Source organism: Charadrius vociferus, unplaced genomic scaffold, assembly GCF_000708025.1.
Source record: "Charadrius vociferus isolate BGI_N301 unplaced genomic scaffold, ASM70802v2 scaffold398, whole genome shotgun sequence".
NCBI classification, from domain to species: Eukaryota; Metazoa; Chordata; class Aves; order Charadriiformes; family Charadriidae; genus Charadrius; species Charadrius vociferus.
This window is the reverse complement of record NW_009649571.1, coordinates 1,748,270-1,774,127: the sequence shown is the minus strand read 5'-3', so window position 1 is coordinate 1,774,127 and position 25,858 is coordinate 1,748,270. Positions and strand designations below refer to the sequence as shown.

General features: G+C 43.5%; 1 protein-coding gene across 1 annotated transcript in view; it reads right to left on the bottom strand.

Annotated features, from left to right (window-relative positions):
- Positions 1-25,858, bottom strand: part of PNPLA7 (patatin-like phospholipase domain containing 7) — a 139,345-nt gene that overhangs the window by 94,574 nt on the left and 18,913 nt on the right. The window contains exons 10-18 of the mRNA XM_009890286.1: positions 24,191-24,271; positions 23,456-23,600; positions 22,815-22,907; positions 17,849-17,949; positions 16,802-16,948; positions 12,556-12,633; positions 11,519-11,724; positions 6,223-6,354; positions 4,481-4,604 (exon numbers count right to left, since the gene is read on the bottom strand). Of these exons, the coding sequence (XP_009888588.1) occupies positions 4,481-4,604; positions 6,223-6,354; positions 11,519-11,724; positions 12,556-12,633; positions 16,802-16,948; positions 17,849-17,949; positions 22,815-22,907; positions 23,456-23,600; positions 24,191-24,271 (1,107 nt within the window). The remainder of the gene's footprint in view (positions 1-4,480; positions 4,605-6,222; positions 6,355-11,518; positions 11,725-12,555; positions 12,634-16,801; positions 16,949-17,848; positions 17,950-22,814; positions 22,908-23,455; positions 23,601-24,190; positions 24,272-25,858) is intronic.

The window sequence follows — 25,858 nt, the reverse complement described above, 5'->3', positions numbered from 1 at the left end:
AGCAGGAGATTATTCTGCAGAAAAGCTCTGTTGGGTTTTTTCCCTTCTGCTCACCCACTAGTGTCCTTCCAACAATGCAAAACGCAAAGAACACCCATCTCAACAGATGCGTGGAGCTGTGATTCTGTAACCCGTCCGGGACAACCCATTTTGCAGGTTGTAAAAAAAAAAATAAAATAAAATACTGAGAGTAAGTGCCCCAGCCTAGGGCAGTACTAGGGACAACACTAAATGTCAAAGCCCGGGCCAGTTTGCCTAGTATTGATAGGAGTAACAAATAAACAAATGAAAAAGAATCCTCTTTCTCAGACAAGCAATGTGTTAATGAGATCAAGATAACAAGAGTAAAAACTACAATTTGCAGCCCTTAACTAAGGTCAGAACTAAAGCAGCTACATCAAGACAAAAAAAGAGACTAATGTAAGCGTTTTAAACAAGAAATTTAGTGAAGAGAAGCCCTTGCGCTCGATCAACACACAGTGGGCTTTTCTGATTGCCTCTGGGGTCACCTGAAATGACGCTAGAAGAGTTACCCCTTAGCTCACATAACGATTTAATAAAATTAACATGTCAACATTTTTCTAAATGTGTTTCTGCTGCAATGGCACCAACAAATTAAAAGATTCCCCCCAAAATGGGTCAAATTGTAGTCTCTAGACAATAGGATGTCTGTCAACTGTATTTCAAGTGGTCAACTGTATTCCAAGTACAAGGGGATTATCTAACAGGTTCATCATTTTCCTTTAAAAACTACCTGGAAGCCTTCAATCAAGTTTTGACTTGATTTGACCAGACACTGCAACTGGAGCTGCCCATCGATCGGGGGAGCGGCAGCAAGCAGCCGGCAGCATCCCTCCAGAAAGGCTCCCAAGGAGCAGAGCTCATTTTCCCCGACATAGCCATCCTCGTCAGCTCTTCAAGGAACTACACAGGGAAGGCAAACTCTTAGTTTCTAATCTGTTCTCCTCCTGAACCGACAGACCTCAGAAACAGATGCCATTGAGTCAGTATAAGGAACAAAATGGTTGGAGCCACACATTTAGCCTTGAGAGCACACGCACACGCTTGAAAATTAACATCTTGTCTGAAATCCTTCATTTTTCAGTGCTTTTCTTCTGCAAGCAGAAACGGCAGATACTCATCTCATGCATATGACACACGGTATTTTTAAAGTTCTGAAATACAGGCAATAAACAAAAATACATCGACTACAAGACTCTTCTGGTTTGTTAGTGCCCACAGTTCTGAATGACATGGGGGGTCCTGGAGGGGCCTCAGGGAGGAACACGCCACCAGTTGACCAAAATACCAGTTACCAATACTACCTGCTAATTTCATTCCCTGCAAGCACCTAGAACCCTCCAAGCACCTAGAACCCTCCAAGTACTTTACTTTCAGGGGAAAAAAAACCCAACCTTACAGCAGGCTTTTAAAGGTTTATAACAGATCCTGCAGAAGGGGATAAACAAATCTTTTTAAAAGGAAAAATGTCATTTTACTAATGCCCTCTGCAAAGAACGGCTACATTAATCTTGGCAATCTTTACAAATCCTCCCCCATGTTTTCGAAAGACAGCCAGAGCATCGAGATTTGTTCAACAAATGGCAGCATGAGTCAGTGGGGCTGGGAGCGGTGGGTAGGAAGGAGTGGATGACATCCACGGAGTCACAAAAGTCTTTAAAATGAATCATGTCATAACCTGGATCCAGAAGAGTGACTTATGGTTTAGACATCAACTCTACGGGTATTTGTGCATCCCTGCCGAGGGACTCACCAGCGAAGAGGGCACGGTTACAGCAAATGCGTCCCAGGCCATCCACCGACCCCACCTTTCTCTCCTCACCAGTTGGACCAGCACAGAACGTTACGCCAACACCAGCATTGCTGCCCAGACAGGGGGTACAGTTCAGACCACACACTCCACTGTCACTCCAAACTGCTTTCAGAAAGTAGAAGAGCTCTGTTGTTTTAACCTCTGCAGAACTCCAGGAGCTCGACAGCGGAGCTGCAGCTCACCGCTGGTGACAGAGAGAGGGGAAACGAGCAGAAAAATGCTTGTACTCGTCAAAACTGACAAACCCCTATTCACACACTAAAAGGCCTCATACCGGCATGATTAGTCACAAAAGATCTCCGCTTTTTTTCCTGTCAAACCATGTCATTTTACCCCTAATGAGGTAGCCCAAAGAGGTAGCCCAAAAAAGAAAAACGAAAAAAAAGAAAATTTAAGAGCGTGCCTAGCAGTGAGCACAGACCAAGCGCAGCCCCAAAGCAACGCACTCCCCTGCCAGAAGGAGCACGGAGCCGGGGACGATATCCTTAGACACTGTCCACATATAACCCAATGAATATGGCGCAGTCTTCTGCTTCTTTGAGCCAGCAATGTGCCCTGGTGGCCAAGGTGGCCAATAGCATCCTGGGGGGCATCAAGCAGAGTGTGGCCAGCAGGTCGAGGGAGGTCATCCTCCCCCTCTGCTCTGCCCCAGTGAGGCCACATCTGGAGCACTGTGTCCAGTTCGGGGCTCCCCGGGTCAAGAAGGACAGGGAACTGCTGGAGAGGGTCCAGCAAAGGGCTACAGAGGTGATGAGGGGACTGGAGCATCTCTCTGCTGAGGAAAGGCTGAGGGACTTGGGGGTGTTCAGTCTGGAGAAAAGAAGACTGAGGGGGATCTTATCAACGCTGATAAATCCTTAAAGGGAGAGTGCCAGGGGGACGGGAACAGTCTGTTTCCAGTGGTGCCCAGTGATGGGACAAGAGGGAACGGGCACAAACGTGACCATAGGCAGTTCCATCTCAACCTGCGGAGGGCCTTCTCTGCTGTGAGGGCGGCAGAGCAGTGGCACAGGCTGCCCAGAGAGGTGGGGGAGTCTCCCCCTCTGGAGCCATCCCAAACCCGCCTGGACGCCGTCCTGTGCCACGGCTGGAGGTGCCCCTGCTCTGGCGGGGGGTGGCACTGGGGGAGCTCCAGAGGGCCCTTCCAGCCCTCACCAGTCTGGGATTCTGCTGGGAGCATCACCAGAATTGCCTCTTGTAGGCTATTGCAGACACTGCAAAATCATATGCAATTTATTTTAAAGTTACTGGACAAGTGAAAGTCAGCCTACACTCAGGTCTCTTAAAACTCAGGAAAATGTTTGTACTGTCCAGGAGATTGTCCCTCCCCGCCATTCTGCTCCTCTCAGTCTCTCACACGTGCACCTGCGCTCACAGTTTCACCTAGATTTTATTCCAGGTGCTATACACAAAGTCTGATGTTCTTCAAACTAAGGAGACCCGCTCTGTATTTCAAGTGTTCCCTTTTATCCCCGTTGCAAAGACCACAAAGACCTGTTGCAAAGGTCCAGACACTTCACCCTCCCTACAAGAAAACTTTCTACTCCTCTCAAGGAAAACAGCGCAGATGTCAGGTCAGCTCCCAGGCTCACACAGCCACGAATGCTCCGCAATACCGACCCCGGGGACAGCCCGCTCCCGCAGGGGCTGTGCGCCGGGTACAGAGCCAGAGCCCTGCGCGCACACAGCCAGGGACCGATGGAGCGAGGCGAGGCAGCAGAGAACCTCTAATTAACGCTCAGCTGCTGGATTGTGCCATTTTCAAAAATACCACCTTTTGCAATCAGCGCAACATTGGGTCAGCTCTCTAGAGGAGGCCAGCCTTGTACTCCCTCTTCCTCTTGATCTCAATAAACAAGAATTTCTTCCCATACTACTTATAGCAACTCTCATGTTTTCGTTATTCAGAGGTACGCTAATTCTGACTATGAACAGATACATATTAAATGTTTCCTTTTCAGCTCAGAAAGCAGAAGAGAGGCTGAACAACAATCTCAAAAATTCACAAACCTAATTTTAAATATAAAACTCAAACAAGCCATGCACGTTTTATGATGTAGGACTCCCATTTCAGTTGTTCAACTAGGTCTGAGAAACAAAAAACGAACCTAGGACAGAAATTAAACCTGGTTTCAAAATTGTAGTATTTTTCCATGAGTTGCTTTAATACCTTTTAATAACTGCACATTCCCTGACCAACCTGATGCAGCTTTGAAGTTACCTCTGCTAATTCAGAGGGCGTTGGACTAGATACCGCCAGGTGCCCCAGCCAAACTCAGTCTTTCCATGAGCCTCAATTAATTGAAATCACTATTTAGTGCACATTCCTACAATTCTTCCTGAACTATTTTAACAGGCTGTGCTCCTCTCAACGTGGAAGCAAGTAACCCATATCACAAGAGAGCATTGTGCAGCGCTTTCTGGTTTGGTTGTACTTTTTCTGTTTACCTTTCTTTTTAAACCAAGTGTAATAATCCCATTCAAGTATTATTATATAAGTTTCCAGATAGAAAAGACTTTCCATCTTTTCAACTTGTGAAAGCCCTTAACTAAGATTAGCAACTGATCAGAGCAAGATTGTTTGTTTAGTGTGGCGTCAATACCAACTTCTCAGCCAAACAATTTGGATTTGAACCTAGCTCTTACCACTCCAATTAAGTCTCCTCGTCCATATTCCCCCGTCAGGTGCTTTTTTCCATCGTCCATCCGTATGACTGAGCGGAGTCGACCATTCAACACAATGTATGTGCAGTCTGACTTGTCACCCTGCCTGCAGAAAGAATAATCAGTATCGAGAATCAGTGAAACATCTTTGCTCAGCAAACGCATTCCCAGTCTTCTACCAAGTTGATCGCCTTTCCCCACCTGCCTTAGGGGGCACAGGAAAACTTTTAACCAACGGTTAAACCCAACAAGCAAACAAGAAACTGAACGGGCATCTGTTAAAAGGTGAACTGGAAATATGTTTAACGTCTGAATGTAGAGGCTTTGCACAACCGGTTAAGGTTAGCCCTGGAAGCAGACGCGCAGGAGGCGAGTGGTCTCCAGGGGGGACGGCAGGCTCGCGGCTGGGCACAGCAGGAGCCTGTTGCCATCACAAGGTCACTGTGGACGCACCGAGAAATTCTGCAGGTCAGAGAGAAAAACTCCTGAGGGGATAGGGATTCGGATTCCTTTTGGCATGTGCATCTTAGTCTATCAGGAAGGTTTGGCTCTATCAAGCCTGCGTGATGAAGAGTGCTGTTCGGTACACAGATTTCCAGCATAACCTAGTGGACAGGCGAAACGCCAGACTTCTGGTGGTGGAGTTAACACTAATGAAGGAATTCTGAAAGATTTTAACAAGATGTGGACGCTATGACTGCTTTGACACACAAAGTAATCCAGAACTTCCATCAATACTAGTGCTGCAGGTATAGTTATAAAAATTAAAATTACAATTATATAGAATATGCTAAATTAGACATTTATTCTGCCACCACTGCAGCAACCACGTAACGGCTCAAATGCATCCTAGTACAAAAATCCATAAAACCAAGTTTTCCCAAGGACAACTTCTGCCCCTTAAACATAAAGTGCAGTGCCTCTTTACAATTTACTATTGAATCATCTTAACTTAATTGCCTTTGAGTTTTCTTGTTTATTTTAGAAAGGCTGAAAAACTCTTTGAGCAATAGATGTTCATGGCCTTAACAATGCAGAAGCTACCACCAGAACATACAACTATGTCTTAATTGATTATGTCACTTGATTATGTGACAATAAAAAGGATGAGGAATAGTATGAAATAATGTTATTAACACCTGGTGACAAGAGACTGAAGTGATGTTGAAGGCTACTGCAGAAAGAAAATAATCTCAAAATAGGCAAACAGATAAACCTGATAGAATGGTTGATAAATTCAGTCCAATGAGTTTCTTATTCTATATATCAGCACAGGAGCACAGCTCCATAACTATGAAAACTTTAATATTCAATAGACAGCAGATAATGTTGTCCACATCTCACCTGTAAACAGCTCGTCCAGCCTCAACCTCCATCCAATCCAGGGCAAAGTCAATTTGCCTAACAAACGGGGACATTCTCTTCACCACAGTGTGGGCCACACCGAGAACGACGCTTGGCTGCTCTCGCATTATCCTGCGGTTAAAAAAAAAAAAAGAAGAGAAAAAAAAAAAGAGAGCACGCATTATTTAAGTACTTCCCCAGAACAGGAACAGGCACACACAGGCACAACGTCCCCGTGCAGCTGGTGCCACTGCAGTTATACAGGCGCTAATTCAGACGTTGGTACATACCCACATACACACCCCACTACCACCACAACCACACTGCATCAGTGATAACCTGACAAAGCACGGGAGCAGATAACATGGTCCACATCTCACCTGTAAACAGCTCGTCCAGCCTCAACCTCCATCCAATCCAGGGCAAAGTCAATTTGCCTAACAAACGGGGACATTCTCTTCACCACAGTGTGGGCCACACCGAGAACGACGCTTGGCTGCTCTCGCATTATCCTGCGGTTAAAAAAAAAAAAAAAAAGAGAGAAAAAAAAAAAAAGAGAGAGCGTATTATTCAAGTACTTCCCCAGAACAGGAACAGGCACACACAGGCACAACGTCCCCGTGCAGCTGGTGCCACTGCAGTTATACAGGCGCTAATTCAGACGTTGGTACATACCCACATACACACCCCACTACCACCACAACCACACTGCATCAGTGATAACCTGACAAAGCACGGGGCTGGCCAGCCTGCAACCTAGCCCAAACGACACGTCACGCAAAGTTGACACTGTCCTAGTGGCAGCAGGACTACGCTAGCAGGATGCCGGCTGGTCCTGCTGGCTGGCCCAACGCCTCCTTAAAGCGAGCAGCGGGGGGGTGGGAGCCACGCGAGCTCTTGTTTGAGCCACCCTCCAAACACTCAGGTCTCTTAAAACTCAGGAAAATGTTTGTACTGTCCAGGAGATTGTCCCTCCCCGCCATTCTGCTCCTCTCAGTCTCTCACACGTGCACCTGCGCTCACAGTTTCACCTAGATTTTATTTCAGGTGTTATTTTGAAGAACATCAGACTTCATGTATAAGAGACCCACTCTGTATTTCAAGTATTCCCTTTTATCCCCGTTGCAAAGACCACAAAGAACCGAAACATCTCCTAATAAAGCTTCTGATCTTCACACTCAATCTTTTGAGGGATGCTTAAAGTCTTTAGTGGTAAAGGTACCACGTAATTCAATGCTTTTCCCCAACTGAAAAACTTTGAGAATGTTCTTTCAGTGATAACTGCAAACTCGACACCGACTGCGAGGCACGAGGGACACCCGATAACTGCTCACTAATGTTCACCTTCTCATCCTTCTGAGCCTGAAGGTCACTGCACCCTGTCACCTTGTGAGTAAACACTCCAGTTCTTACTGAAGCACTACTCCGCAGGAGTGAACTGATCACACACATCTCTAAATGGCGTATCTGGTGTTCCCTCTTCTGTTCCTGCGCAGCATCAAGAGCAATTGACGGCAGACTACCAAAAAATAGTTGTTTCACAAGAGACAGCACAACTCAAAGAAGCAGGCAAGCGTACACAGCCCCGGTAGGCGAAGTGCACACACCCAGAGCAGAGGGAGCTTCGTTAGAGCCACACGTGGGCAGAAACAAAGAAGAGAAAACGATAAACACTTGTATGTTTTCTGCATCAATGTTCCCTTTACAATGAAGACACCAGACTGCCTGAGACAAGCTGCTTGGGGCACCCTCTGCATGTGGGAACTCTCACTAAGCACAAACCACGTGAGCTCCGTATCTAAGCTCGCACCCTAAAAAATAGGGGGGGAGGAGAGAAAGGCACGGAAGGAGCATCGTCAGTCTTTGTTCCCTGAAACACGGTTCCTTGTGGAGCGCTGTAACCTGGCAGAAATCAGGGAAAGCCCGAGTAGAGATCCCCAATCCTAGAACGTGGTAACAAAAGCAAACTCGACGGCAGCCTGGATGAAGCACAGAAACTGCCCTAAAGTTTCGAGAACATCAGCTCGCTCATTCCTTAGTCCTACAGCTGCGGCAAGAGCCCCAGAGCTGACAGTGACTATGGGTGAAGCGCAGCACACAGGGCACTCGCAGGGAGCTGTCGTGTTTAGTTCCTCTCCTTACCCGATGGCTCGAGTTACTACTTTTTGCAGTAATGAAGGTTGTTAATTTCTTCAGCCAAAATTCCTGAATCTGAAACAGAAGAGATGCGTAGGGGTATATCCCCATTCCATCGTGAGCCCATCGCATCGTCACCCCGCGCTCATATGTGCTATTAGGTAAGTTAAAGTGAACACCAACTCTTACACTGAGCACGGTTTGACATCCAACCATCAAAAAAAAAAACATCGGGACAGCTTTCCTCTCCCGCCCCTCAGCCCTTGCCCTGAGGTTTCCGTGCCCCCAATCTTCTACCCAAGACACCCACAGACCGCTTTGGTTTTAATAAGCTGTTATTGCAGGTGAAAACAACATGTTCTTACGGAAACTTTACCACAGTATTGTCACTTTGAGCACAGGACAAGGGAGCTGGAAGAGACACCCCAGGATAGGCACTAACAAACAGACAACGCTAATCCCTCAGCACACGCCCAACACCAGCACTATCCCCCTTCGCAGCTGAGCTGAAAGTTAAATAACCCCCCCAAAAACTCCCGAAAGGTTTAGCTCATTGTTTTAACTCTACTTGCTTATTTAGCCCTCAAAGTCCCCTCCCACACAGGCTGTCTGCTGTGATCAATAAAAGCCATTTATTCCTTTTCCTCCCTCAAGATACATATCTTAATACTTAATGCATTCAAAATGTAAACTACTAACAGGCTGCTTTTATTTCCATCTGGAGCGCTCCATTATTTCACTCAGCACTATATAGCATCTACACGAGCTTCTACATAGAAGGTAAAAGCCCACCCTTACACATAAAGAGAAAAGCAGATATTTATTTTTTTTTCCCCTTTATCAGCCAGGTTTCCTCCCTCTCCCTTGGGAATTTTCATCTTTGCTTTTCTGCTTGGCACATGCCCAGCACTGGGAAAGTTAAAAACCAAAGCTCTGTACTACAGAAACCTGTTTCTGAAGGGATCTGGAGGATTCTTTATTAGAAAGCTCACCAAATATAGGGACGAATAGGCTAAAGCAGTGCCTGTGAAAGCCTGGGACTTATCAGATACTCTCGTGGATGTGGATGCAATTTGATATTCAGCTTGGCTGGCAATACAAAATTAAAAAAAAAAAAAAAATAAAAATTTTATTCCTGCTTCTCTGGCAAGCGCACATGATTAAGACTCTAAACTGTGAAATTTACTGAAGCAGAAAATGTGAGAGAGTCCTTAGCGCTGCAGAACCCGACCACATTCCCTGCAAGAGGCGGGTGACAACTTGATTACACTGTTCGGCAGGAGACACCAACAGTTGCGGCGTAGGCACTGCACACTTCGTACATCAGTGCAGCAAAATAGCAAAGCATTTAAGGTATATACTGTATAATTAGCTTGTGTCACCCCTATACATAAACTCTACATTTACAGATAGTTATTTAGGCATGCTAATACCACGTAAAAGGCTCCTGCCCCCAAGTTTCAGCGAAAAGGGTTTAATCTGTTCTCCGACATCCAACGTGCAATTGTAAACCCTGGGCTACTTCCAGCACTGTGCTCTTTGCCTAATGGCAACTATTGACCACGTTCTTGCTGCTTCACCCTCTCATTAATTGTTGAGAAAATCCACATACAATGTTCCAGGGCAGCTCAAAGAAAATGAGTAATATATTTGACAAGAAAGAAGAAAGGAATTTTGGAGAATAATGGAGGTTCTTGTCATATTTCTTCTAGACAGTAAGATAAGAGCCAAAAAAAAAAAAAAAAAAACCCCAAAAAACCCAACCAACATTCCTGGGAGATTCTTAGTGAAGGAGAAAGCTTAGCGTTGTAGGACTAAAAGCACAGAGTTTGGCACAAAAAAAGGAAAATAAAGCTTACTGCTAATTTTATCAACAAGTTTTTCTTTCTCATAGAGTTCAAAGCAAAAATGAACAAGCTTGAAGAAACCTCGTGATTTTCAAAGACTTTCTACAATGACACTTTTAAATATGGGAACAGGAGTTAGAAGTGGTAAAAAGCTTGGGTTTCAGAAGAAATTGTGAAGATGGAATGCTGAAAGATCACAGAGTTCATAAAATGCAGAGAACTGCGAATAGATTTTTTTAAAAGGAGAAGAAGAAAGATTTGGAATGGTCCCAAAAATGAAGAGGAAGTGACACACTGATGGGTTGAAGATCATGGACTGGTAAGGCATTAATAGAAGCAAAAGGGTAAGTTGGAATAAACAAGAGACAACTCGAATCTTGAGAGGGAAGAGAAAACTCAGGGAAATGGGCTCAAGCAAATGAGAGTTAATCCAGGACTGAATATCAAAACAAAACACACACAAAAAAAAAAGGAGGAAAAGGTGGAATCTGGATGGCTGAGACAACATAATGAAATTTAAAGTAAGAAACAAGTAGGAAAACAACAGTAGAAGAAGAAAGAAGGAAAAAGCAGGAGCTTAGAAGAAACAGATCTGATACCGCATGGAATGGCACAAGTGGGGAACATCTATCAGAAATGAGGTCAAAGAGTTGACATTCACCACAGGGACTTGGACAAACACAGCTAATCACCCGAGCGCACTGCTGAGAGCAGCGTGTTCAGGTGACAGCGTACAGCCTTTTGCCTCAGGTGAAAAAAAAACAAAACCAAAAATAATCAGAGAGTAAGATTTGTGGTAGAGTTGATTAGGAATACAAACAATTAGAATGATTTAGAAAGTAAGAAGTACCCAGAAATACACAACATAATAGCGGCCTAGAAAACACAAAGTCCTACACGTAATGCAGGACTGACGGCACGTTCAAGCAGAAGTTGAAAAAGGAGATTAGAAAAGGAAATAGAGGTATTTCACACAAATTACATGCGTGAATTCACCATAAGTCTTAACAATAGCATCATGGAAAAAAATCAAGGGCATTAATCATTAATATTGGACAACAAGGCTAACCACAGTCATCATATCGGATTTGGGGGTGTGTTTGTTAATTAAGAAATACCTATATCCCTCTTTAAGCCTTAAGTCACAAGTCACGTCCAGAAAGCAACCTGTCTTGCGCAGAGGCATTGTTAGTGAGCATCAAAAACCTACAGTTAGACCAAGACCAATCATTCATAGCGCATGCAATAGCCTGGGCTGTGTTTGGAAACAGAACTGGGGTGGTTCTCCAGCAAAAAGGAATAATGAATCTGAGAGAAGGGGCCTGGCAAAGAAGCACTTAACCCAGCAAAGCACAGGCTCTGGCCAGACTTTCTTATTTGGATTATGAAGCATATGAGTCTTGGGTCATAAATCACACCTGATTGGGTTAAGTGCTCTATAAACCTGGAACAAAGGAGATACCACCATTTAATATCACCGTGTTCCCTGCATTACCTCTTGCTGGAGATAAAGCCATCCAATAGATGGAGCAGGGCTCATCTGGGCACTCAAAACTCTCACGTAAGCTATGTGGTTTGCTCCAGGATGTGCTGTAGCAGTACAATGCCACACATACATCCACCACTCCCATTTGTTCAAAAAGGCCATTAAAAAAAAATACAAATCAATATATGTTTTCCTGGCAGAACTCACTCATAGAAATGGGACTTGGAAATAGAGAGGAAGCTGCAGTCTCGATTGGCCTTGATGGTGAAAATCAGTGGTTCCCCAGTGAGGACAGCGAGCTGGCCCACGAGCTCGCCTGGGTGGGTGATGAACAGACAGGTGTCTTCCTCCGAGTCTATCTTCCGCTGGTACACGTGAAGCATTCCCGAGACCACAAAGCAAACATTAACATCCTGGAGAAAATGGATGAAGAGCTCGATAAATTCCCCAAAGATTTTAAAAGCAATTATCACAGTGACAGTACTATCATGACCGATCTGTTTTCCAGAAATCTGCCCGTGGTTTTTGAACAATTAGGTGATAAAATAAGACACAATAGTGAATTATTAAAAGCAGATTATGAATATTTAAAACTAAGCAGCCACAATATTGAAAAACGTGTTTCTCTTTGTATGGTTATGGAAAACGAAGGCTGCATCGGTAAGATCTCGAGAGATAACAACAGAATTGCGAATGGAGATAATGGGGTAATCACAGCAGCGTGAGGGACACTGCAGCTCAGCACAGCCGAATACAGCAGCACCGTAATTGGAGCTGCCCCTCAACTGCTTTGCATAAGCTTGTCTATTTACACTGTATTATTATAAATGAATCTCATTAAATCCTAAATACACTTTGCTATAAACAAGTAACACTGGATTTTTTTGGGGGGGTGGGCGGGGAATTACTTTACTGCAAGTGAGTGACATGACGGAAAGCCGGCAGGGCATGAGAAAGGGCAGCCCCGTCTCCGTACCCGCTCAGGAAGGATGGAGGTGTGATACTCCATACCTTCTCATGAAGGTACATAATAGCTGAACACAGACAGGTATCAGCCTTCCACTCCGGCTACGCTGCTGCTCCGCCTGCGAGCCAGGATTGCTTCACCTCAAGAAGAGAAGGCGTGGGAGGGGTCGGGGGGGATTTCTTTCTTTATCATCATCAACGTGTATAAATATCTTATGGTTGGAGGACTGACTGAGCCAGGCTTAGGTTCTCTCTGCTCTCATACGATGCTCACTCACCTGATCTCCTTGCCTCGACAGCACAGTGCCAGCAGTAACGTGATGCAGCGTCACTTTGCCATTCAGCAATGAAGGATCCTGGAGACGAAAGGAGGTACAACTTACTTGTCTGTGCACATGTAAAGATCCAAGAACGTGAGGAAGCATTGAAATAACAAGTAAGAATAATAGTTAAAGATGATGTTGTAAGTACGTGGATTTATTTTAAATATAGCGCATGATTTTTGTATTTCTCTACCCAACAAACATTTCTTCGAGAAGAAAAGAGTTTTAATTCATTTCAATTGATCAGACTTAGATACTGAAGGATTTTATACTTGTCAGTTTTGCCCCCAGACTCAAGGTTCTACAACAAAGAGACTTTCATTTGGAAAAAACTTCGTATTTCATGATTTTCATGCTGGCTGATGAAAGTGAAATCAGAGGAGACTGTCTACATCACAGAGGAATGGGAGAAGATGATCTAACACTTGCTTTATCACAGCCCTTCCCTGGTCACACAGCTCAGCGGTGCTGTGCACACACAGCAGATTTTCATACACACTGTAGCCCAAAAGCTTCCCCAAAGTAATGAATTCTTGTGTGCGTGCACACGTGGACTGCCAGGAGAGTGGGGAATTTTCCTCCCGACTGACGAGCACACGAGAAGGAGGGAGGGAGGGAGGGAGGGAGGGTCTTTCCAGGTCTTGCCTTCGGTTTGGACTCAACCCCAAACCCCCACAGTGGTGAGGCGCCAACCTGGTGAAGCGCATCAGCCGATTCCTTCCCAGCTCCAAAGCCGGTCACCGCTGTAACCCCGAGTACGTGATGCAGAGAGCCACCAGGCACCGAGAGAATTCGTTTTCATCTCAAAGAACTCCCCACACAATGTGGTGTCCCACAGGCAGTCAGTGTCAAACCCTAATCCTTCGGGCCACCTTCGCTTCGGCAAAACTTTCACCCAAGCCAGCAAATCTTCAAAAGCTCAACATCTTATTATCATCATGCGAACAGGCAGGGACAAAACCGTAGGCTCAATTCGGGGATTCTTGCTTCATGCTGAAGAGTGACAGCGCAGTCCTGGCGTCTCGCAGCCTCTCCGCAAGGCAAAGCTGGACACTGTGTCCAGTACTTTGCCACAGAGGCAGAACCATGAAAATCAAGAGCGCTGCACGCACAGTAAGATACAATTCAGCACAAGCAGCACAGCAGAATCTGCCCATAGTCATTAACCTTATTGCAGCGGGAAAACAACGTCACAGAGATGTAAACATTTTATCACTGTAATTGTTATGCCAAATTTTTCTCTTTTCATTTTTGGCTGAAAGAAATAGAGCAAGTGAAATAATCGGAATTATTCTTTACACCTACAGCTGATAAAAAGAACAGATTTTCATCAAAAAATAGTTGTATTGAAACCAATCTGTTTCATGGGAATATATCCAAGGCAAAGAACCTGACAAGCACCTGTCAAAATATTTCAGTTCAGCAATATCAACTCAACTAATTTCTATAATGTTTTTTTCTATATTTATACATTTATGGTTGTATAGTATTACCTATACTTAAAGACAAAGTTTTAACTACGAAAGTATCTCACAGTAAGGGATTACAATCTCCCTACTGAGTTCTACATTTTTTGGCTGCATTAGCTCTAACAAAAATTGCTGCAAAGATTTTCTCAGATAGTCTAAGGCTACTTAAGCATTGGAATAGACTGCACACAAAGCTGTGAAGTCCTCATCATTGGCGATCTTTAAGAACAGCTTAGACAAAAACCTGCCAGAAATGACTTGGCAATATTGGATTCTGCCCTGGGCATGGAAAGAGACTGAATGACCTCCAAGCAGTCCTTGAAATCCTACTTTTCTGTGCTATTACTACCCTGATTAAGCAACAGTTGACAAACAAGATCACAGACAAGATCCACCCTGTCTAGTGCCTCCTCTCCAGAATGGGCAAGATCAGCGTCCCCAAATTCAGCACTGCATAGTGACAAGGTTTGAGCTCAGTAACTGCACCGACCCCCTCCAGGCACTAGCTTTTGGGAAAAGAAGTCGCTAGCACAACAAAACCCATTTCACAGCAAGTTTCTTTGTATTCTTATAGCAGATAATAAATTAGTTGAGGTTTATGATGCAGAAGTGAAAGTACAAACCACTTATAAACAATAAACAAAACCAGTAATTACCTAAGACAGACATAATTTTTCTGTCAAAGGAAGCGACTCAATCCCCTCGTAGCTCACACAGAACATACACCCTGCAGCATTAACTCTCCGAACAGCAGCTAAAGCTAAAAACATGCAAAAGTTGTAGGAGATTGAAAACCATTCATAACAGTGCCCCAAGGAATTCAAGTTACTTAGAACAAAAGAAAAAAAAAGGAAAAAGTTAATCCTCAAGTGAGATACCTGAGGGCCATTTGAAATAATACTGCCTCTCTCCTGCGGCAAGTTACCCCCTCCTCTCTCTCTCTCTCTCTCTCAGTCTCATGGAAAAAAAAAACACGAACTACCAAAAAACAAACGGCCACCATCTGTCAGCAAAACATCTTGATTTTATTCACACTGATTGGCTGCTCTGAAAAATGACATCTTAAAATGCCTCCAGCCAGCTAAGAAATAAAAGATCTGAGCTAATGTTTTTAAGAGAAGAGCTTTCAGAATTCATTTTCTTCCTTTATGTAAGTAGTATTGAACACAATTACTTTAAACACAATAAGACTTCTCTTCCACTGCCTGTAGAAGAACCAACTTTTGCTATCCTGAATAGGAAAAATTAGCATTGACCTTTAAATGAGATTTCTAGCATTTGGCTCTGCTCCATCACATTCTTATTTGTTTGAGAAAAACTGAGTTGCTGTAATATCAAAGTTTGGAAAGCCTACCTTCTTTCCTTACTGTTTAGATCTCCATATTAAAACCACTGCCTATTAGATGCTGCATTTTAAGGACACTGTCCCAGTTCAACTTCAACTCTTGTCTGTTTACTGTTAATTACTGAGAAACTGATTCTAGATTACAAAAAAACATTTTTTGTAATCGGTAGCTTCAGTGATCTTGGAATTTTTGCTCGTGATCCCATAGGTCTGAAAAGGAAGACATCAGTTGTATATTGGATACAAACTTTTGTCACAAGCGGAGCCTGAGGCCCGTCCTATCAAGAACAGAAGGCTGAACCCAACAGATGGAAGCACCTAGTCGTACTTTACTCCATCTGTAACAAGAATTTCTTCTAAAATAGTCTGTAGCCTTTTCAGGAGGATATAAATGCCTGAAAAAAATGAAAATTAACGCAACAAGACAGTGAAGTCCCCTGCAGACAAACTGACAGTACCACAGCCCTTAGCCAAACCAGCGGCAAGGCAGAGCACGTACCTTGAGCCTCTGCCGGCAGCTGAAAGACCATGACCAAGATTCTGAAGGTGCAAGGGGAATAATTAGGAAGTCAGCAGGGAATTTTGAAATCCAAAAAGTAAAATCCTTTAAGTTCTAGCAAGTGTTGTTTGGTGAGAGCTCTTAAAGCAGAGGCGGAGGCTGCAGCAGCTGCGCCCGTGCCTCTGGCAGCGTCAAGAGACTCGAGTTACGGGAAACATGTGCTGTAATAAAACGAGGATATCTGCGAGTGGTTTAGACAGATGTACAGTTTTCCCAGATTGTCTGATTAGCTGCATGAACAGCCACACGTCTCATGAAATGAGAAGCAGCTGGAGTCACAGGAACGATGAAAACATTTTCATTCCTTCTCACAACCCGAAGGCCATAAGCAGGGGCTGAGCCCAGTAATGACGGCCACAACAGCGCCCAGCGTTCAAGGTGGGATGGGCACGGCACCATCACTCAGCTCTGAGATGCACTCGTAGCCAATGGCCAAATAGAGAGACACTATTCCAAAAATCAAACAAGGTGCTTGGATGCTACGCCAACAGGAAGAATACATTCAGCAATCACCTCAACGCTTTTACGTAACTTCTTCACACAGTATGTGAGAGCATGAAATTACAAGGCGGCAGAAATTCCACATTTACTTCTCACATGGATAAATCTGTACACAGTGAGAAGAGATTCATGCAGTGCATTTCATTACGGTCCTCTCAAACAGCAGAATAATTCAGATTTATTTCAGTCCTGCTAATAACTTCAACAGACTAGAGAATAATCCATTCAGCTTGTCTACAGTGTGCTAGGGAGACAATTTACTTCTTAGTGCGTGGCAGAATGAGATGAAAAGCAAAACCAAAGTCATTTCTTCCTGCAATAACTTACATCAAGTTTCATCAAGGTTGAAAGGTCTTTCTTTGCTGCTTCGACGATGGCATCAATATGTTTGCTGTTACAGGAATCTTGCACAGCGCTGTAATGGAAAACTGCTGAAGGAGTTTCTGTCACCGTCACAGTCTTCTTCAATATCGACTGCAAAGAACAGATACACAAGTATCAGTTTAGATGTTATAACTGGCACCCACCCAGCAAAAACTTGCCATATCATCTGTGTTCTCTATCCACCACAACTGGTGGTCTGAACAGAAAAAAAAAAAAGCAGCAAGGTTTCCAAAAAAGCAACAGCTTGCTAACTTCATTATCCTTGTATTTTCCTGCAAAGCTCGACACTCAAGGAAAAGTTACTCATCACAGCTTGCGAAAGGGAAGAATAAGAGACTTTTCAGAAATTGGGCAGCTGCCAGCTTGATAGAACTAAAACCTGATCAACACTGTATGCAAAGATGGACGAAAAGATAAAATGTCCATCAAGGTCACACAGAGCCACAGTTTCTCTTCAGATTTTGGGTTGCAGTTTTATAATTCAAGAGCATTTTTGTGCTCTGAGCTTCCAGGTCAGTATTCGTAAAATGCAGACCACAAAAAGAAAAACAGATTTATAAAACATGACAACTGAAAACCTACAGGAAGTTCCCAGGCTGATACAAGATTTTAATTCCTTGCTGCAAAGTAATCCTCCCAAATAAAACATGGTCTGACAAATTTAACTTTCCAAATAATCCTTTTGATGAGTCAAAGGAAGACAACACCTAAAACCAAGAAGTTGCAGCAGTGCTTTCCCCTTACTTGCCAAGGGAACCTCCACAGTTTCAAGATCTGCACTAAAAAGCCCGAACAGTCACCAAAAAATCTACTGAAACAACTGTAAGTTAAGACACCCCAATAGAAGGCCACCAAAAATCACAACTCTTAGAGTTGCAAGGGCAGAGTTTCAAAGGAAGAGGGAAAACACATGAATGACTTGAGGAGTAAGGATGGGGAAGGAAGAACAATGCAAGAAACATGCTGGAGCCTCCCAGGGAGAAGACCCACCTTGCCCACAACAGGACTGCTGGCAGTGTCCTCCGTGCCAAAGTGCACTCTGGCTCTTTCATAGGCCATGCCCATGTCTGACTTCGCACTGCTGGAATTATCTACGAGCAAAATAAAAATCTTTTTTTTAAAGCACCGCCTTTATTACAGTTTCTCAGAAACAGCAGACAGTAGACGAAGTCGAGCAACTTTTTGTTTGTTTGTTCGTTTGTTTCTGAAGCTGAGTGGTATCCTCATATTCTTATTTATTTTTATTCTTATTTATTCCCTAGTTCCTTTTGACCTGGAAGATCTGAGGGGAACTTTACACATCCTCAGCTGAGCCCACATATAACATATGTCCCAAAATTCCCTCATCCAGACTTGTACAGAGTACAACTATTATTCTGGGGTAAGACAAAACAAAGTCATTTGGATCTGAAGATTATCAGGAAGAGGCAAATCCACCAAACAGATTTTCCTCATTGTTTTCAGGAAATGATTCTTATTAACCTTTTCTCCACTAAACCAAAGAACTTCTTTTTGTACAAGAGCTTTCACAGGGAGAATATTATGATCAGCAACTTCTTAAAGTCTCTCCATAGAAAGCATCCCCCCCCCCACCGCCCTCCAAGTGCCAAACATAATTTCGGATCTTTTCTATAACTTGTCCAAACTTTCAATGCACATCGTGTGCTGACAGATAAAGAATTCCCTTACAGGTCCCACTTAGTTAATTCGTGAATCTGAAGTCCCTAATGACGTCTATTCCTTACTTCCCAATTTTAATGGATCTTAATTATATTAGCTCCTTGGCTGTCCCATCCACCTTCCAGGAACTTATCTGAGATAATCAATAACGCAAACATAACTGGGAAAGGCTTCCTATTTAATTCCCTAGCATAGGAAACCCACCTATCAGCCTGAGGATTTACAGATGAGGTTAAGAATCACGCAGGATTGCAATTTCTTTTAACAAATAAACCTATAATCATTTCTATCATATTTCTGCGCCTAATGTATCTCAAAAATATACTGTATTCAGAGAAGTTGAAATTTTCTCCCTTACGCCTTTTTCCTTCTGTCATTACTTTGTTCTTGTACTTTTGCTTTTTTTAAATACAAATTGCTGCTCAAAAATAGGATGGGCCCTTAGGAAAAGCAGTTGTCTTCGCTGACTGTTGAATCTTGTTACCTAATAAACTCTGAAAGGGCTCAAACTTTAATTCTGAATTTCTCCCCCATCCTCTTCTCTCTACACACTCACACACACTTGGGTTTGCCTAGAATTTCCCTGATGTGCAAAGTTAGCTTTTGGAAACGTGGAGCTGCCCTATATTTACACCCTTGTTACATATCGTCATGTGAAATTACCTTCCCATGAACAGCTGTCTATAAGTTTAATTTTAAAGATACAATTATTTTATTTCTGAAGGAGCTTGACTCCTATCTCCACCCCAGCTAGGACAAGGAGAGAATCCAACTGTCCCAAAGACTCAGATCGACCTCAGAGTACTCTTTTCCATGTTACCTACAAATACAAACAAATCTTTGCATGTAGTAAATCCACATCTGCCACTGCGGTCATAACATCATTTAATGATCAGCCTCCAAGAAACCCCACAATTTGACCCAAAGATTGTCATCAACAAAACTTACAAACCGTAAGACCAAAAAAAAATTAAAGAAAAAAGAAGCAGTTGCTGCTGCTAACTGAATTTCATACACACTGCAACACTAAAGACCCTAAATTAGTTATAAACAAAAAAAAAAAGCCTGGATAGTAGAAATAGCAGCATGGAACTCCATATGGGCTGATTTGACTACCTGTCATTTATACTGCCCCACAAATCACAGTGTCAGCATAATTACTAAGCCCCAACACACCAAGTGCACGTTAAACCTAAACACACACTTCTCAGGTTAAACCTAAATAATCTGATAATGGGCATGTAGGCATGAAAAGCATCCTCTACATAGCTTTGCATATTTAAAAAAAAAAGAGAGAGAGGAAAAAGAGGCGGCATTCTAAGAGTGAAAGCTTATGTCTACCAGACTTCTATTCAAAGTCGAAGTCTTCATCTCAGCCGTAGCTTCCCACACAGCGATTAATTAAACTGTCTTGTTGCTCAAATGGGAGTTAGAAAGGATACAGCAGAACAAGCTTTAACTAGAACCGTTGAGTCAAAAGAACAGAAGGCAGTGGGAAACTCAAGAGCGGAATGCAACCCTGTTTGATGAACACATGCTCGCTGGTATCCCACACACTGCTGGTATGGAAGTCGCTGCACAAACAATGGCAAGTGACACAGTCCCTGGCAGTGCTTCAGCCGCCTCTCTCCTGCCAAGTACTGGCGCGCTGAAATACCTGCTCTGCCTAACGCGGGTGGTCCTGTGCTCCTGCCTGCATGCTGTAGGGTCACGGCTTCAGTTTTGAAGAAGGAAAGACGTCTTGATAAAAAAAAAAAACACAACAAACCAACCACTAAGAGATAACTGCTATTTAACCTTAAAAAAAATTAAGTTGGGAACACTTATTTCCAGGAACAATAAAACTGATTAAGTTATCATATACAAAAGATTTTTACTTTGTTTATCTAATTCCTCTGCCCAGATACTCCACATAGCCCAATTACACGTCCCTCCACATGCAGGGTTAGTGTACTTGAGAAGCAGACCAGCCCGAGTTGACAGGACTGTATCTCACCACCTACTGCCCTCACCTACACACCTGCCCTGTTCCCAGTTAGACAGCTACACAAAAACCAGAAGAACAAACTCACACCCCAACCCCAGGAGCAGCTGAGGCAAAAACGCTTTCCCCAAAGTAATTTTTAGCAGTTTTGTTAATTCAAATCAGCCAAGCAAATCAAAGAGAAGCTGAGATAATAGCACCTGTATGACTCTAATAACAGTTCTTTTTCCTCTGAATCAATAATAAACATAATCAGTATTCCCATGGAGTCTGAACACACAGTAACGCAGTGGAATAGAATCTGAAGCAAGTTCTTCATCTTTTCATTACCGACATCAAGATACTTTCCCTGCAAGCTAAACAGTGACTGTAACCTCAGTGCAGTGAGCAGAAGTCAGCTCCGTTAACAGAGGCAAATCATAATTACCCAATTAGATACGCTCTTCTGTCAGTAAAAATTAATTTTCTCTCTCTGCTAAGCTCTGTGTACCCTGGCATAAATCTTACAACACATAAAAGGAGAAAGGAAGGACAAATGGACAGATTCACTGTTAAGTACACAGGGATCCTTCCACATGAAAGCTTCTAGGAACATGCACGGGCTCTGCCTTAAATGTTACAGGGCTGCACGGGCAGATCTCAGTGACCTACCGATTCCCCTGGGGGAAAGTGGCTGTGTTCAGAGGCTGAAGGAAGCACTACTTAATTCACAGCTGAATCAGGTCGGCTGGTACATTTTGTAATGCATAGTGCAAATATGAAAATAAAGCCAAGACTTGCACGGGTCACTTCAATATTCTCCCTTAATTTGCTTCCCTGGTTCAGAAAGATAAGCTATATATCCAAAATCCTACTTCTTCATCACATCCATTCCTCTGGACAGTACCATGGAAGTTACGCAAAACTGTAACTGTACAATTGCACAGCAGAAATTGAAGAGGATGTGAATCGGGTCTCTATTGTTAAAAAAGCAGGAACTACCCGTTCTTCTCTTCTGCACATACCACCAACTTAACTCGAGAGCAACTGTGGGAAGCTTTTTGGAAAACAACGGACACGTACTGAAGGTCAACATGAAGGAGGAAATCATGCACTGACACTGAAACTACTGCTACTCCCCAACAGATGCGGAATGTGTATTAATTAAAAGATTGACTTGGCAGAAAGAATAACAAAGTTTAGATAATAAGTTACAGCTGTGTTTAACCAATAATAGTTTGTGTGTGTAAGTCTGGAAGCCAATGAGCACAAGCCGCGGAGCTGGCCCACGTTGTAGTAAGGTATATAATAGTGCAAGTATTTTAATAAAGGGGCTTCAGCATTGATCATATTGGTCTGCGTCTAAGTCCATCCGCAAGCAACAAGTTTTAGAAACCTTACAGCAGGGGAAGCCCCCAGCACCGAGGGCTCCCTCAGCCTGTCTCCCTCCTCTCCCCCCTCTCCCCTTGCCTCCCTACTCTCTAACCCCTCATACTATCTTCTTATCTCCTAAACCATTTAATAGTCCATGTAAACAATACACGTATTTTCTAATGGATCCAGAGTACCTTTATTCCACTGATCAAACTTTTTATGACTTCTCTGTTACCAGTATCTCCATAATGACTACAGTATCTGAGCATGACCTTACAGCTACTTCAAGATCATTAGTTTGGTATTCAGCTAACGAGAGAACGCCTTCCTTCTGTGATTCACCCAAGAGCGCCCAGTTTCTCCACCGTGGCCATAAAGCTTCCCTGAACAGCTGGCTCAGAGAAAGATGTCTACAGTGCAGGTGACTGAAGTTCACTGAAACAAATACTGCAGCATCAAAACAGCTCAGCCTTACAAATGCCTCATCAGAGCGTTCAATGATAAATCACCTTTATTACCCACTCAAAAAACATTCCTCTAAAAGCAACAAAGCCATGTAATGTGCTCTTTGGAACAATCAGCCAAGCAAGAATCATGTGTCATCTTTTGCATGACAGATGACAGCATATCACCATAATTCACTTTGTTTCAGTTATATCAATTAATAAAGCTTTTCATTTGCAGGTCTCTCAGTAGCTAAATTACTGTATGTTCCCCATGGCTAATAAAGACAGCAAGGGAATGCTCCCTTAGATAACAGCCCATTTGTTACTCCAGAAAATAATTTTGGCAAATGAGTTAAGAAGCAATACTACTGCAAGATGATTATCTAACATAAACGGGAAGACTATCCAACCCAGAGCTCCAGAGAGCATCTGTCTCCCCCCATATGATTAGATACATTACATATTTCCCATAATTTTGCCAAGCACTACTCACTAGAAGCCTCTGCAGAGCCTGCACAGGGAGGTGAAGAAAGGCTTCTTCTGAAAACAGGCTCAGAGTTTTCTGCACCAGAAACCTTCAACATATCTGAAATTTAGAGGAAAAAAAAAAAAGTTACACCAATGTCAACACATGGTACTCCCTAAGAAAAAAAAAAACAACTTCATTAACAGCAAAAACCTCTCACTACTCACTTTTAAAAATAAAGGCTGTGTTAAAGGTTTTGTAAACATTAGTTAAACCTGCTTCCTGCTATTGATTTAATCAAATTCTTTCTTTCAGGTTCAGAGGCAAAATTCAACTCAATCTATTTTCCTACGTTCAGCTTCCATACTGACACTTCAACGCGAAAGCCTACACTTATCTAGCAACTCTTCTGCTAGTATCTAGAGTTTTCACAGCCCCTTCTTTGAAGTTAACATTAGGAGCCACTTTTTTCCCCCTCACCCCTCAATATCATTAACACCACAGTAACCATTTCCTATTAAACCTAAGGACCATTCCAAAACTTCAAACCCGAAACTGATTTAAGATAAACCCTAAGTACTCTAAACAAATAAAAATCCTCTGAATAACAACACAACAATTAAAGAACATCACAAAGAACAGTCACTACACGTGTCCAGAAACATTACCCATGTCCTGTGCTTCCCCAGCCTTTTCAAACTTGTCTCCACGGTCTTCCTCTGAGACGTTAGACACTTGTCTTTTTACTGCTTTGCTCGAACTTCCTCCAGCTGTTACACTTGCCACAGAGATGAGCGGGATGGCTTGGCTCTGCTGCAAGCAGCAAGGGAAAAGGCAAACGTAAACCACATCCCCCACGTGTTCAACAGGGCTGGACCCTGCATCGAGCCCTGCAGTACTTCGCGCAGTCGTGGTGACCAAAGACTATGGAGGGTGGCCTTGTAATGCCATCTGCCAGCTCCCCCAGCACTCCTAGGTGCATCCCACCATGGCCCACAGACTTATGTAGGTTCAATTTGCTTAAAATATTCCCAGGTCCTCCTCCGCCATCATCCTTTGAACTGTTATAGGGAGAAGCGACTCAGTACCATTAACACGTCAGGACGTGTTGAGACGTACTGATGGATGTGCTCAGTGATGCACAGACACGAGTTTGAAGTGATGTACTACTTCAAAACTTTCGAAATTTAAGCTTGTCCCCCTCCCCCCCAATCCCCCTGGCATCAGCGCAGGGTAGATTTGATGGGCAGGTTATACAACAGTATCTTACTTCTCAAGTACTGTTGTTATTAGATTAATATGGAACACTTGCTTTACGATCTTCTGAAAAAAGAAAAACCTCTCTGTGCCCCATCACAGACAGGCTGCACAGGAAGAGCAGATAAAATATACACCAAACTTACACAGTTGAAGAGCTCAGTGGTCAGACCAAGGTAGTTGTGCAAAGCGAGGAACGTCACTCTCTGCAGCCTTACCATGATGATCTAGAAATGGGAAATGAAGAGGCAACAGGAATGGATTTAGTGTTCTCCCACACTCCTCCTTGCATTCGGATACAGTTATATACCAGAGTACCTGAAGGCACTTTATAAAATACAGACTGTACCCTAAGCTCAAATTCCTTTTTAGCAGTTGATAAATTGAGGCAAAGATAGATTCAAGTGATTTACCAAAGACTTCACACTCATTTGATGGCACAAGAATCCAAAGCCCTAGTTCCAAACAGCAAACAGTGGGTTTTGTTTTCTGTAAATATGAATAATAAACACGCTTTGAAATAAAAGCATTTGCTCCCTGAAAAAAAAAAAAAATTATTCCAGCTTTCCCCATACAGAGCCTGTGCTACTGCTCTCCAAACACTCTAAACTAACACAAGACACCACTGCCACCTGACCTTCCTCTGCCCTGGCAGCTTATTCCCACTCTTAAGCCATCATCTTTTTTGTATCAGCTCGCTCAGAGCAAATCAAATTGGCATAATGATCTGTTCTGCTCAACCGCCGGTATTGGGAGGTTCACGTGTCACTCATAAATCATCCTGATACCAGAACAGTCTGCAAGGGCAGAAAGATTTAGCAGTGACAGTAAAACAAAAGGACGGCCCAGAACGACCGATCGGGTCATGTGCGCCCATTCGGCTATTGTACCCGTGGGACAACGCGCCCCGTGGTAAACTCTCCACACTGAAATCGTTAATACCCGAGTCCCTGCACCAGCTTCCACTTGCAGGATGTATAAGACGTATTTGCAGTGCTCACTTGAAAACTGTCTCCACACCTGCAAGGTGAGGGAAGGTCAACTTTCATACAAAGCACAGCTCTTTCCTCAGGTGCTGACAATTGCTTCTGAAGTGGAAATTCACGTCAGTCTGAATTTTATTAATTTTGCAAAGCATCACCTGTCAACAAACAGCTTCTGAGGGTACATCAGTCCTTTTTTGGAATACGCGACAGTCCTTTCCATGCTCTAAGCCACTTTGAAGCCTTGTTGGTGCATAACCATGACGCAGAGCCCATGCCAGGACATTCTACTCCACAACAAGCTGACAGCGCAGGGCAGGAAGATTCGAGAGGCTTTCACATCCACAAACGGATTCAATGTGTATCGCCTCACACAGGCCTTGATTCTCATGGGGGACTTCAACTACCCTGATACCTGCTGGGAAGGCCACACAGCTGGGCATGTACAGTCCAGGAGGTTCCTCCAGTGCATTGATGACAACTTTTTGACTCAGGTGGTGGAGGAGTCCACAAGGAGAGGTGCACTACTGGACCGAGTACTGACAAAGAGGGACTGGTGGGGGATGTTAAGGTTGGGGGCAGACTGGGCTCCAGCGATCATGAGAAGATAGAGTTCAGGATTAAATGCAGTATAGGCAAAATGACAAGTAGGGTCAAAACCTTAAACTTCAGGAGAGCGAACTCTGATTGCTTCAAGGAATTGCTTGGACAAATCCCATGGGAGAGGGCTCTGGAGGGTAAGGGGGCTCAAGAGAGCTGGCTGCTATTTAAGCATCGCTTCCTCCAAGCTCAGGATCGGTGCATCCCAAAGAGAAAGAAATCAGGCAAGGG